The 14,984-nt window shown below is 39.8% G+C and overlaps 1 protein-coding gene across 4 annotated transcripts in view; it reads right to left on the minus strand.

Moving 5' to 3' along the window:
* Positions 1 to 1,738: 1,738 nt before the first annotated feature.
* LOC101738393 (dystrophin) overlaps positions 1,739 to 14,984 on the minus strand; it is a 513,865-nt gene continuing 500,619 nt past the window's right edge. For 3 of the 4 annotated variants that reach the window (XM_038012113.1, XM_062669471.1, XM_062669470.1), the window contains 14 exons: positions 14,452 to 14,570; positions 13,316 to 13,485; positions 12,196 to 12,277; positions 11,291 to 11,423; positions 9,843 to 10,056; positions 9,307 to 9,418; positions 8,280 to 8,400; positions 7,721 to 7,853; positions 7,338 to 7,478; positions 7,125 to 7,257; positions 6,437 to 6,565; positions 6,050 to 6,173; positions 5,704 to 5,781; positions 1,739 to 4,312 (listed from right to left, as the gene is read on the minus strand). In XM_038012113.1, the coding sequence (XP_037868041.1) occupies positions 4,200 to 4,312; positions 5,704 to 5,781; positions 6,050 to 6,173; positions 6,437 to 6,565; positions 7,125 to 7,257; positions 7,338 to 7,478; positions 7,721 to 7,853; positions 8,280 to 8,400; positions 9,307 to 9,418; positions 9,843 to 10,056; positions 11,291 to 11,423; positions 12,196 to 12,277; positions 13,316 to 13,485; positions 14,452 to 14,570 (1,802 nt within the window). In that variant the 3' untranslated portion in view covers positions 1,739 to 4,199. The remainder of the gene's footprint in view (positions 4,313 to 5,703; positions 5,782 to 6,049; positions 6,174 to 6,436; positions 6,566 to 7,124; positions 7,258 to 7,337; positions 7,479 to 7,720; positions 7,854 to 8,279; positions 8,401 to 9,306; positions 9,419 to 9,842; positions 10,057 to 11,290; positions 11,424 to 12,195; positions 12,278 to 13,315; positions 13,486 to 14,451; positions 14,571 to 14,984) is intronic. The other variant, XM_062669469.1, reaches the window with a different exon arrangement.

Below are 14,984 nucleotides of genomic sequence, written 5' to 3' on the forward strand. Positions count from 1 at the left end.
ATTTTATAATGTTCACTTGATTTTTTCCACATAGAATTTACTTTTGTATTTTCATCCGGAACAATCCAAATCTTTCATTATTGTAGTAAATTCATAGTAAAAAAATTCTTCATCAATATTGATGCTGATAATTTTGAGGGCAAACAGTTATAGTTTCTTAGGCTAGTACCACTGTCTTTGTTTTAAATCGAAGACCGTGGTAGGTCCGGTAATATCAGCAGTAATTATTTAAAAAAATATTGTACAGAACATATTTTAATCCAAAACAGAATATATTATGCTGTGGTTTTCGTATCTCGATTTATGAAAAATGACTGAAAATTGCCTAAAAACGAATGTTTTTTGAGAAAATATTCCTCTACCTTTCAGTTGATTACGAAATTGGCTTGGCTGCAAACGCGAAACTAATTAATAATTTTTTCTTAGCATGATACAAAGACTGCAGGAGTCATAGATAGAACATCAAACAGTTATGTTTGAATCTGCGTCTGTTTCATCTAAGGTATTTTCTTTATCTTAAGATCGATGCCTCCTATGAACACTACGCTAACTCCAAATTCGTAGGTTTACAGGAGGAGTGTTTAAACGAAAAAAATTTATAAAATCTTTATTATTGCAGATATATTTATGGTTTACTCTTGCTTCGAACCCCATCAATAATAATTTGTAATACTTTTAAAATAGTGAAGCAATTTGCGTGAAAAACGAAAATTTTAAAATTTTGTGTTAGTGTTCCTTGGAGGCATCGCTTTAAGATAACTCGTGTACTTAAGGCGTACGTGTCCGTATAAATGATAGGAACAGTTATTGTTGTCTTCCTTATTCGAATACTGTGATTGTGCAACACACATACTGTTGTAAGCATCCGTGTTTACAAATAGTATTGGCTTCCTCACAATACAAACGCCATGATTACGGGCGGACGTGTACTGCGGGTAGGATTTAAATCTGTCTACCCTCTCTGTATTTCGTTCATTAAGCCTGTAAAAAAGTTAACTAAATTATTAAAATAAAAAAATGTTAAGTGTTTGTAACGTATTAATTTGCCTTAACAGCTAAATACAGCGTTATAGAAGAGAAATAAGTCTATATCTGAAACTAATTATTATCTACAGACCTTGTTATTGAAACACGATGTATTTTAGATTCAGTTACATAACGTTGCCTTTGCATTTTTAGTTTTCTCTTATTGATTACAAATGTAATTGTATATTGATTTAAGTTTTTATTAATGAATTAAGATGACAGCTGTTGAATAAATTATTAATAAATATGTACGTATTCTTATTTTTTTACCTATTCACGTCCGAGCATTTCAAAATTTTTCATTTTTTCGTTAGCAGCACGTGTCGTCAAACGTCTTTTACGTATCTACTACGGTTGATTGGTTTTGAAGACAGACAAGCTTACGGCTTCCCTGATCTTAAGAGGCTATCGTTAAGATGCTTATCGCTCATGGACATCAACAATATTTAAGTCGCTTATGTCGAAGAATTTCTAACCTCGTTTTCAGAAGGATATGTTATAGCCGTAAAGGGGAGTTTCTTATAGATCCGGGTGTCGGAACGCGCTGTGGACAATGGTTACTGCTGAGTATGGGTGGTGTAATCTGTTGCAGTGATGGACAGTCTTTTGTAGGAAGGATGGTGGAATCCTTTCGAACAATTTCTCAGCGCACTCGCGTGTGGAGCAATCAGGGAGAAGGAAGAGGGATTTATTTAAAAATTAAAACAAAACCTTTACTATGCTGAATGTTTATTTGGGATTTCATTTAACATCTAAAACATCATAAAACACAGTAAAATATAAAAATAAATGCGACAAGTAAAATTTATAGTCGTGGAAACTTTTTTTAATATTGAGAAACAGAAAGAAACCTACATCTAAATGATAATAGAATAAAATTATTAACAATATATTAGTTACTATATATATTTATTAGTAGTTCGCATAAAACAAAAAGTTTTTTTGAAAAATAAAATTGTATTCCCTTAAAATTAAAAAAAGCCGATAGTAAGTTGCCATTACGAAAAACGAATGTAGCGTGACGTCTCGAATGAAAACAACGATAATTTGATATGGATATCGGAAGTCCTTAATTATAAAGTTAGCTTTAACAGGTTTTCACTTAACATTCGTATAAAAGTCATCATTTCGAATATATCTTATCTAAAAAGGATAGGCAGCATCCTAGACACATGTACGCGTGGGATGGGATAATATCATCTCATCCCAAATATATCCTAAACGTGTCGGTGTGCCGTTTCATAGTGAAAAAGGTTGGATAGTATAATCTCTAAGAAGGGTCCTCTATTGTTCTACGATTATCTGGAGAATTAATATTCGATTACTACCAACTCGTTCAAGTGCCAGGCGTATAAAAGCACAGACACTTCGCAGAATGATTGAATTATGGAGTATTTATTCATTGTGATGGAAGCGGGTCAGCTAATTTGCAGATTTGCGTACCGGTTGGAAACTAGCAAGAGTTTAATATCAATGTCGGCTATGCTCTCACTGCTCATTAGCTGTAGGCATTGATTGATCTCCTGACGCAACTGTTGTTACGGTGGACTGAAAGTAGTTTTGCTTTTACGCTCCTCACAACAACACTTGAACGACGATAACTCCGGACGAGTCACTGCCTCCAACAATCATTACAATTTGCATCAAAGCGCACGATTAATATTTTGTTTTAATATCTAACAATAAATCGATAACATACACATGCACGTGGTTACATGTTTTAATTTATTTTTAATATTTATTATTGATAATCATACAATTCGCCTACGAACTACACTACTATAAACCTTCAACGAATCCGAACAGTTACAGCCGCAGAGACAGCTTCGACACGTGACAACCTTTGTGAAGTCCATCTTTAATTTTTTTAATACATTTTTTTTTCTCTAAAACTTAGGCCATTTCGGGTATCGCAACATCTGGCCGTTGTATAAATCATTACAGCTGTAAAGCTTACTAAATATTGTAGAAAAAGTGATACCACAGTACAAAGTTGCATCGATCTGGTAACATCGTTAAAAGCATTTTCGTAAAAATTTTCGTGATTTCGAAACACGCGCCTGTTATTTTCAATACATAGCAAAAATGATATGAGAGTATCCAAACAGTGATATGAATGTATTAATAAAGATTGTAAGTAGGTATAATACTAACAAGATATGTTCTTAAAATATTATTATTTTAGTACCAAAAACATTTCGGTACAATTTTTATTGTTAAAATATATAGAATATAATATATAAATGCTCGTTACATTGTCTTTTTCGTTGGATTGCTGTGTTCTGGCAGCACTGGCGCTAGCTTTAGGGGGGGACAACGAAAATAGTAGAAAATCTGAAAGAGTTGCCACGTCAAATAAAAAATAACAGAAATGGCGGATAGTTCGACTCAATCACGATACGTACTGCAACAATGGCGCGCCCTTATTTATACAATAAGCGTTGCATACGATTATCGTTAATATTTAAAAAAAACAAACAACTGCTGTGAACTAATTTGATTTGGTACATGTTCCATTGAAATTTAACTTTTAATTTTACGGCAGATGATACAAGACACTGATGGGACTACGCAATTTAAAGTTTGTGGTATTTTCAGAAAATATCAAATAGTGATTCATTATAAAAATGTAATCTTAATACGTTTGTTTTCAGTTTTAATTTCCGTAATGCAGTTAAAGAGGCGCACTCTCTATATCCCTTAATTGTTATTAATGTCCTAACTTCTTACGGTATGGTTTTCTTAGTTTAATCAGGAGACTGCCATTTTATGGATTGTATTGTACCAAATCAAGATAAAATCTCGTATTAGTTCCACATAGCTGTCAACTTACAGGCTTCTACTTTTTTGTGATCCCCTGGAAGCCATAAAGCTCAGGTTAGGAAACGCGTGGAATGTTTTATAAAAAGCTTTTGTATAAAAGTTAAGGACAGTCAATGTACAGTGCAATTTGTTAGTGATGAGTCGAAAATTAGTAATCATTAAAAGAAATTGTGACCAACAAGAAATTAATTAAAACGGTATCTCTATAAAGCAACACCATTGTAGAATAAATCTTTGGTTATGCTCAGTGTTGCCAGAACGTTGGGCGCGGTAGTTTGATTGCTTCGAATATAGCAACATTATATTGAAAGCACCGTGCGCGCGTAAGGTTCGCGTCGTTTTCGAGCCGTTCATTCGTTGTTTGCCGGTTTCCCGTTCGTGTACTGCGGTGGCGCGTTGCTCGGCGTGCCGGAGTCCTCGGACATCACCGAGACGAGCTCTTCTACGGCACGGCCCAAGTCATCTGAAAAAGTGTAAACAAATTTAAGCATTATTATGAACAAATTACGAATTATTTTCCCAACTTTTTGGCTGTACTTTTCGTTATGTACAGAATTCCGATGCCTTGTCTTCAGAATCTTGCGTTTTTTTTTGTTGCCTTGTAGGCAGACGAGCATACGGCCCACCTGGTGGTGAGTGGTTACCGTCACCCATGGACTTCAACAATGCCAGGGGCAGAGCCATGCCGCTGCGTTTCATTAAGAAGCTAATTTTCAATGCTAGAATCCATAATAACATTTTAAGATTATGTACTTAATAACTCGCTCAATAAGCTGTATTTTATATTGCGTATAATATACTAAAATTAGTGATCGCAGTTTCGAATAAATCAGCTGCGACACAGACAGAACATTTTTCAAACATTTTAAATCGTAACTAAGTCAGCCTTAGGGTTTGGAGTTCCATATCGGTTATAGATAGGTTCCTTATAGGTTGGGATTAGATATAGTCATTTGTTTTATCCACTCATCACTGCCTGATAGAAAACTCACGTAAAATTCAAGATAACGCGAAATAAGTAAAGGTAAAGAAAACCATGGAACTAGTGCCGAATAATTAAATCCCATGTTTAATAAAAAAAAAAGTTGATTACCTCAGGGTATGCGTCCTGTTTTGAATGCAGTAGAAAACAAAGAGAATGACGATATAATTAATTTTTAATGATTAATTCTATTAGGTTTCTGTACATGCAACAACCATGCAAACACAAGCCTAGATTTCAAATAAACAAAGTTACATCTGGCATCATATTTTAGCAAATATAAATTTAAATATTTTAAGGTTTAAAATTTATCGTGATATTTTTGTGCTGGCAACATTTCAAAAACAGACGAAGGAAGCATAAAACCCAAATTGTGATTACAATGAATTTTAGATTTATACGCAATTGTAGTTTAATCAGTTCACACGGCTTCAGCTGAATCTTGAGTTCACAACACCCAACTTATGACTTAAGTACGTGAAATTTTCATTAAATGCCAAATATATATTTTGACACGAATTCACTCAATGTGAACAGGGATCTCAAGCAAAATCGGATAGCATAGTGTTCAGAGTTTTGACCGATCGGCATTATCCGTTGTTTGGAGGTGGTGACAAGCTTCGTTTCTTTGAACAGCTACGAATCGCATTTACTACAGTACTACTTATTACTACAATACGAATCGTAATTGCCAAAATGATTAAACTAGTTAAAATTCGACAATTCCACTGTATTATTGAGAAATCATTGAACACAAATTATATTTAGATTTTTTAAAAAGCTTGAGTTATTTGAACGTAAATCTTTTAAAATCTAAAACAATTGCACAAAAAGCGAAACAAAAGTGTGAACACATTATTGACACCGCTGACCTGCGCAGTGCATGAGGGAGTGCACGGTGTGCGGGGGCGGGGGGGGCCGCTCGGCGCCAGCCCAACGAGCGCCGCCATCTTGTACGCCATTACAACAAAATGGCCGACGTTATTTAAACGAATTTCAAAGCATTACTTTTTTTATATTTGAACTGACATATAAGTGTTACCAGATTTTTACCATTGTTTTTAATTAGCACTCAAGTCGCTGCGATTTTCTGTCGCTACTCAGTGGTACAGAAAAATCAGACCTTTAAAGTAGTAAACTATAATTTATACTAAGAAATTTTAAGTTCTTAATCTAAATATTTCAAATTAAAAACATTAAAAGCATTACTGAACATACTTGTTTGTGACTCGTGGTAGAGTCCATTGTGCATTTTGGCTGGTGAATCAGTTGCAAGCTGCGAAGCGGTCACCGAACGTGTCTGTAATGTTCCGGTGCGCGCTGGGGGCGAGCCCTGGGCCGGCTGGAAGTGTTTATAACAATGTCAGTGATATAAGGAAATCCATTGGATGCAGACAGCGCGGGACTTGGCAGAGGTCCATGTACGTCAGTGATGAAATACAATTCAAGTTCCTTACACAGTTTAGTTTTGTTTTTTATTGAAAGGCAAACGAGTCCTCGGGCATCGCGAATATTGCCACGTGGCAGCTTATTAATTTTATCGTGCTAGTTTACCAGCGAGGTTGGGTGAGATTGGGTGAGGTTGAGAGGGACTGGACTGCCTACCTCGTCGAGTAAGGTGCGTAGACGCTGCAGCTGAGCTTCGAGTTGTCTGTTGTGTTCCTCCAGAATGTGCATGCGAGCCTCCAGCCGGCCCTTGTGCTGACGGAGAAGACGAGCCTCGGCCATCATGTCCTGAAATATATTTCCGATTCATCGTATGCACTGTGCTGTGAAGACTGATGAATGCACGGGCGAGCTATAGTCATAACCGCAGTTGGTGCCGTAGAGTCATCTCATAACTCATAGCGACGATTCGACGCTAAGTGAATGACGGATTAGAGGGCGGAACACCCCTACACACATCTTGAACTCCTGTCTTAAGGGGACAGCATTCACGCTGTACTGTCGGTATATTCCAGTGATCAGCTAACACCAGGTGGGCCGTGAGCTCATCATAATAAATAAGTACAACTTGTGATTATTATATTTAGATTCTGAGGACTGTTTTGGGACCATCTGTTTATTATTTTATACTGGAACCGCGGTTAGTAGAGCTATGATCAAGAAAGGTTCACAAGCACCAATTTAGTATATTCTAAATGAGTATTTGTATGCTTAGACGTCACAACACATGTGTGACGTCACGTCACGTCAAGCCACGTTACGCCAAGTCCGGTCACGTAGCGCCAGACACAACATCAACATCCCTCCTGTAGAAGCCAGAATTATTTGTATTATAAGTTCCTCTGACCTGGTCTACCGGTCCGCTGCGGCTATTGTCGCTGACGCCGTGCTGCTGCTCCTCGGGCGTGGAGCCTGGAGTCTGCTTAGCCTTCAGACGCTCGTACTCCGCTTGGAGACTTGCGTTTTCTTCTTCCAGTTCCCTATAAATAAAGATGTTTTGAAAGTGATAAGGAATGTTTAACTGCATTGCCCTAACCGCATGTGTCTGTGTGTAGTGTACCTAATCATGGCCTCGAGTTCGTGTCTCTGCTCGCGGTGGATAATGGAGACCACTTGCACAGGCGAGCGAGGAGCTTCTTCGGACTCCCCTCCGCCGTTCAGTGAGGCGCAGTACTGAGCTATGAGCTGATGTTCTTCATCGCTGTAACGGTAAAGGATGTAATGGTTAGTTTCAATTTCATGATAAGAAGACCTAAGAGTAATTATAGCCTTCAAAGTATATTCAATATTCTGTCGATGCGCGAGATCAAAGTTGCGATGGGGTGGGACGGGACGAGACGGGTCGTGGCGTAGCGGAACGGGACGGTGCGGTGCGCGGCGGGGCGCGGCGGGGCGCGGCGGTGCGGGGCGGGGCGCGGCGGTGCGCGGCGGGGCGAGGTGTACCTGTCGGGAGTGTCGGCGGCGCTGAGCTCGACCTGCGCGAGGCGGGTGGCGTACAGCTCGAGGCGCGAGTGCATGTCGGGGCCGAGGGACGCGCCGTGCTGCGGAGAGGGAGCGGGGGACTCCAGAGCATCACCTGCACATAAACAAATTTATTACATTAATTACATTTACCAAGAATTACAAAAACTGTCAATTACAAAAATTCATCATGTGAATATGATATGGCCCCGGAAGGTGGGGCTGTCACAATGCGTTCCCGTCAGAACAATATTCTCGACCGAATTTTTTCAACAGTTGGGTCTGGTTCTTGCTCTCACCCTTAATGAGACAGAACTCAACTGAGGACATGTATAATCTGCCGTCCTTTATAAGATGCGCGTGACCGTACCTAGGTCGTCTTCGTCCTCACACCAGCATACGGAGCACACGGCTAGTTTCGGATAAGATCCCGTTAAGCTTACATCTTAAGTGGTAACGAGGTGCCTAAGTTAAGATCATACAATCAGGTTTTTTTAATTAATTATTCACATCAAATTAACAACTGAAACTATCCTCTTACCTTCTAAAACGGTTTGTACAGGCAAGTACCCGACCCTGGGGTGCTTCTTGAAGTAGCGCGCCGACTTGAACTTGTTGCGGAGCGCCCTCGTGAAGTCGCGCACGTCCTCTCCCGACGTCGTCTGAAGCGAGAGTGACGTGACCAATTGTTTTGTGGGTGGAAACATTTTTTTTTGAAATTACTAAGAAATAGAGGCTTAGCAAATGATAGGGTTTTAGGGGTTCTGTGTTCTGCTCAATTGACAGACTTTTTTTTTATTGCTTAGGTCGGTGGACGAGCTCACAGCCCACCTGGTGTCAAGTGGTTACCGGAGCCCGTAGACACCTACAACGTAAATGCGCCACCCACCTCGAGATATAAGTTCTACGGTCTCAAGTATAGTTACAACGGCTGCCCCACCCTTCAAACGGAAACGCATAGCTGCTTGACGGCTGAAATAGGCAGGATGGTGGTACCAACCCGTGCGGACTCACAAGAGGTCCTACCACCAGTAATGTTATATTAATATATCTGTAGGACACCGCTAAAGAATAAAATCCTGTAAATAGATGTATGTTGAGAGGTTTTTTATTAATACTCTTGTCTTCAGGGTACAGCGAAAGAACACAATGTTTTTGAAGTTATACTTCTTTAGGTGCGTTATAAAAATTGATGAGAGTGAAATTTTATGATGAAGTTGCCCACTAAATCGCTCATTACAATACGACTGACGTAACTTGGTGAGTCTGAATATAGCCGCAGGTAAACTTTCCGAACTGAGAATTACCGAATTTATACGATGTCAAAGTTCAGATGTTTATACAATGTTCAACTTGATTAAAATTTAAATAAATAAAAAAGAAATAAATTATAAAAAATACAGTATAACTTCTTACGCACGTACATAAGTACACGCACCCTTTTTTTTATAATTATCACTGTAACATTTTATCAGATATGCGAGATTGACATTAAGCCTTCCTAGGGATCGATTCATATATTTGCAGTCTCCACTAAAAATGAACGTGTATTGATTGTGCGCACTCACCGCAGTGCAGTACTCCTGCATCGGATGCGTCAATTTGTGGTTCTTGGCCTTCCGGCCGTTGAAGAAGCACTTTTGACACATGTCGAAGTTGAAGCACTTGAGGCAGCGGTACCTGCGGGCGGGGGCGGACCTGGTTAGCTCGGCTCGACCATACAATACTGTATTAGTTTGGTGTCGGTTTTTGGAACATCCGACTGTATGGGCTGTGTTAGACTTTCTGGTATTTTAGCATTTAGTCATGTTGTGTCGTTTCCAATTTAGTCTGGCAGCCAATAGTCTTGGAATAAAATCATATGTTGTACGGTCATAGAATATTACTTTCAGAATTACTGTAAGTTCGCTTTTAGCGATAAGACCGCCCATTGTATCTGCTTGTTGACTGTTTTCTAGTGTTAATTGTGTTTTGGTGTGCAATAAAGTATGTCCTCTCTCTCTCTCTCTCTCTCTCTCCCTCTCTCTCACCATCCCTCTCTCTCACCATCCCTCTCTCTCACCCTCCCTCTCTCTCCCCCTCCCTCTCCCTCACTCTCTCTTACCTGAACCCAACGATAGGATAGTCCTTGCAGATGTTGCACTTGGCTTGGTGGCGGGCCCCCTCGGCGGCGGCCAGGCGGTGCAGCACGGGCAGCCACACCATGGACTGCGGCTCGCGCTGCAGCCACTGCAGGAACTGGAACGCTTCGATGTACTGGACCTGGCCGTCCGCGTCTCGCTCGACTGGCTTCTCTTTCGTTTCATCCTTTTCTTTTTCTGGAGGAAAACCATACGATATATATTTATTAAGTTTTGTATGAAATCCAATCATTAGTAATGGGTTTTATAGGAAGCAAGTTAAATTTAGTTAAGTATTTTCGTAAGTAATTTGCGTAATTACTGGTGGTAGGACCTCTTGTGAGTTCGCACGGGTAGGTACCACTACCCTGCCTATTTCTGCCGTGAAGCAGTAATGTGTTTCGGCTTGAAGGGTGGGGCAGCCGTTGTAACTATACTGAGACCTTAAAACTTATATCTCAAGGTGGGTGGCGCATTTACGTTGTAGATGTCCATGGGCTCCAGTAACCACTTAACACCAGGTGGGCTGTGAGCTCGTCCACCCATCTAAGCAATAAAAAAAAACTGTATAATCTCAAAATATCAGCCCCTAAGTACCTACCAAGAATGAAGAAATATAAACCGTTTATAAGAAAGCCCGCTCGTTCGAATTTAGGTGCTTACTCTCCCTTAAACAGAATCCTTTGGGATTACAATAATGTCCACAGTAGCGCGGTCTCCGTCAATGTTCCTTCGGAGTTGTCCGATTGCGCTGAACTTATTTTAAGTGAAATAGATGTTTTTTCAAATTGTCTTACTACTTACAGGAAAAATCTGTCGCGGATCATCTCCCAATTAAATTAATCTTAAGCAATGAATGAAATGTATCCAAATCTTAGCTGTATATTTTATTTTTATTTTTGATGTTAATGCGCTGTCGATTGCACCTATAATTGAGGTGACATCTGCCATGAACTTTTGTCAATTTGTCAATGTTTTGTATTTATGATCACTTTGTTGGTGCAACTTATTAAATAAATAAATAAAAACTTAATAATTTTACAGGAGAGTGTTTTAAAGGTTTAAAAAATAATATGATATTTTTAATATTAATCATCTTTGCAACATTTATTTTTTACCAGTAACATTATCTGTCTTTTAACGTAAGATAAAATTATGTATTAATTTTGTTAATAGTAGTCAAAGCATAGGTGAACTAAAAAAGAAACTAAAACTAAACTACGCTCTTTTGACAGTATTTATGAGAAAAATACTGGTGATACCAAATGATTCCGCATATTAACTCAATTTCGAATATTTTTGGAAATTGTACACTTTTAATGCAAAAAGACGATATGTTTATTAAGTTTTGTATAAAATCCAAACATACGTAATGGATTTTATTAGGAAATAAAATTAGGGTTGAGTATTACGAAAGAAGATCATTGCCCACCAGTTTTCCTGTCAAGAGTTCCTCCTTTGCTGCCCTCCTTGGCAGCAGTGGAGGCCTGCTCGAAGCAACTCCGGACTGAGGGTTCGATATTGGAGCCGCCGAAAGCTGCAACCTCGCCCAACTGTCTCGGCACCTGGGTACCAAAAGAATTGCACTTAGCCAGAAATTTTAAACGAGCCAGTATAATAACGCCTTCAGAGCGCTGATGTGGCTGCCGCGTCACTGCGGTGCGTCGGGGATGTTTGCGGATGCGAGAATAATCGCAGCAATCATTCGTAAGTAAATTGCTTCTCTGATTAGCCGCGTGCGGGTCAGTCGCAACAGCTACCTACGGCTGTTCGCCTCACGGATGGATCTGGACTGCCCAATAATGCAACACTGGACACGTGTTCATGTTGAGCACTCTGGATCCAAACCAGCCTTTAGGTTAAGATAGTTTTGATGTTAATTTTGAGTCTTTGTTTTATTATTATTATTGCTTTTATTTTATTCCGAGATTCTGGCTATTATTTTTATTTAATTCTGGTATATTTTAGGAAATATTAATGAATGTAATATGGATGCAAAATCTGAAGTAAATGAAATAAATAAATAATAGTTTTTTTTAGCAAAGATCTATACCAGGCTTTTTTTTACAATAAAATATTTTTTTCTTATACTATTTATAATTCAAATTTATTAAAATTTATTTTCTATTTTTTAATTGGACTTTCTATAAAAGCGTATTTTGTTAGTTTTTTTAAACTATGATTTATTTTTAGTAATCAATATTTAATTAATTACTAATCTTGACTTAAACACGGAATGTATTGTAACAATCGATATCGGACCTAATAAACAAAAAAAGCTAAAGCTAACGAGCTGTATTTGTTTCTTTCGAATCAATAAACATAAGTCAGTATTACCTGAATACAATCGTGCAGCAAGAGACCCAGCTTCCTTTGGTCTGCCCTGCATGATGGGTCGGCGATTAACCGGAATAAATACCTGAAGAGGAACAAATAGACCTGAATGAAACATATATTTAGGCTGACACGCCAACCTTAGCTTTATTGTGATCTCACACACGTTGATGAAGAACACAAAATGCTTTTATAAAGTCATCTTGGCCCAAAGGATAGAACGTCCGGTGCATTCGTATGTAGCGATGCACCGGTGTTCGAATCCCGTAAGCGGATACCAATTTTTCTGATGAAATACGTACTTAACGATTGACTTCACGATTGACTTCCACGGTGAAGGAATAATATCGTATAATAAAAATCAAACCCGCCAAATTATAATTTGTTTAATTACTCACGGTAGGACCTCTTGTGAGTCCGCGGTAGTTTTTTTTTATTGCTTATGTGGGCGGACGAGCCCAAAGCCTACCTGGTGTTAAGTGATTACTAGAGCTCATAGACATCTGCAACGTAAATGCGTCACCCACCTTGAGATATCCGTAAGGTCTCAGTATAGTTACAACGGCTGCCCCACGCTTCAAACCGAAACGCATTACTGCTTCGCGACAGAAAGGTAGGCTGGTGTACCACCAGCCTACCTATCCGCGCAGACTCACAAGAACTCCTACCACGTACGTGCGAGAAGCCACAAGATGTTTTACTACGCATTTCCTATAAAAAAAAGCGCGATTCAATAATGAACACCCATGGTGCTTTTGTGTGTTTTCTTTTATTGTTCTTAGCTTTTCCGTGTAAAAATTAACGAAATGAAGGTAGCGAAGCATCTCCACTCCCACAGTGTCCCTACCTATACGGACTCATAAGAAGACCTGGTGTGTTTACTTATATATTATAGCATAGCATAGCATAGTATTAACATAGCATTTAGTATATAACATAATTAATAGGTGTAATCTCGTATGTCTCACTAATAAGGCGGACCACCCAGAATCATAGGCTTCTTCATAATTGTAAACTAGGGTTAAGATGATAATTAAACATGGAATACACGCAAGAAGACGTTTTCCTTTAACACCTCCCAAAGTACAACAATACAGTCCTACCACCAGTCTCCAATCCGTACCTATACTTTTCCTCCAGATGTCCTTTACAGAGCAACACCAAGCCGACTTTGAAGCTCAACACCCTGATCTGTCCGGTGCGCTGGCTGTCGTACACGTTCAGCAGCCAGTTCATGGAGAGGTCCAGACACAGCGGCACGTTCACGGCGCTTGGGTTCTCCGCCGCAATCACCTGGAATTAAGCGTTAGTACGGTCAATGTCAATATAGAAACGGGACATTGCGGTGGGAATTTTTGCATGTTGCATTAATGAATCGTGTTAATTTTCTGAAAGTTTCCAGACGCTTCTTCATGGAGAAACAAGGTGAGGGCGGTGTTACATCTATTTGTGTTACTCGAAAAAATTGAATATTAGAACTGTTAACTGTTAATAATTGATAACAGTCTGGATGCAAACCCTTCTGGGAGACTCTTCTACTGGCCAGATTGAGGTAGGCCTATCTTGATCTCTACTCACAACTATCCTGAGTCACTTAACGAGGTTTAAAGTAAATTTTCAGCATCTGAACAGCAAGGCGTAATTCCACATTTATGACGTGTCATGTAAACGCATTCACAGTACAATTCTTCAGTGTCATCTCGTTGCGGCTGATCGGTTCGCTTCTGTGCGAACAATACCTAAGCTGATAGCCTTGAGAGGCTATTTCAGCGTAACCTTAACTAGTAGGTGAGCTCACGGGGCTCAAACCGGAGTGATGCTAACACTGGCCCTAACAAGAGCAGTGCTTCGCAGAATCTACCACCGGATCGGAAAAGCGACCCACTGAGAAGATCCGGCGAGAAACTCAGTGGGCTGTGTCTATGGGTTAATTCGCTCGTCGAGCCCTTCGTCGTAAGCGACGGGTACCTAAAAGCACCGTTAATGGATCGGGAGGATCCGTAGTGACGTGTTTTGGGCGACGTCGACTGTTTATCATTCGGTCTACAGGATCGGGTATGTAGTTTCCACCAGCCACGACAAGAGAGTTCTCATGTCATGCCGCCTTCTCAAAGTGGCGCAATTATGCCGACTGTAGATACTTACTGACCGAGTAAAGTTCCAGGTCATCATGGAGATCCACGTTCTTGAGGAACCATGGTGCTAAGACGGCTATCCTGCAAAATCGGGATTGTGCGAACAACGAATCGCAGTACTTACTTCGTACAGAGTGGTGAGGACGGTGATCATGTCGGGAATGTCGATGAGTCTGTCGTTTTGCGCGCGTAGACCGTGCGAGTCGAAAGCCTCGAGCGCGGCCGGGAGCTGCAGCATGTGCACTGGGTACCAAACACATGTATTATATAGTTATGTTTATATATACGGAGAACATCTGTCAAGGCTTTAATAAACAAGGACTCCAAACAACAGTGACTGATCTGTCAAGAGCAATCAACTCTGATGATGATGATTACATATTTTTTCTGCCAATTCGCAGTCTCCACTCAGAAATTGGCAAATTAGCGTGAAATTATAATTTGCCGGTAATTACTGGTGGTAGGACGTCCTGTGAGTTCGCGCGGGTAGGTACCACCGCCCTGCATATTTCTGCCGTGAATCAGTAACTATACTGAGACCTTAGAGCTCATATCTCCAGGTGGGTAGCGGCATTTACGTTGAAGATGTCTATGGGCTCCGGTAACCACTTAATATCAGGTGGGCCTTGAGCTCGTTCACCCATCAATGCAAAAAAA

The sequence above is a fragment of the Bombyx mori genome, chromosome 7, assembly GCF_030269925.1.
Source record: "Bombyx mori chromosome 7, ASM3026992v2".
Classification (NCBI taxonomy): Eukaryota; Metazoa; Arthropoda; class Insecta; order Lepidoptera; family Bombycidae; genus Bombyx; species Bombyx mori.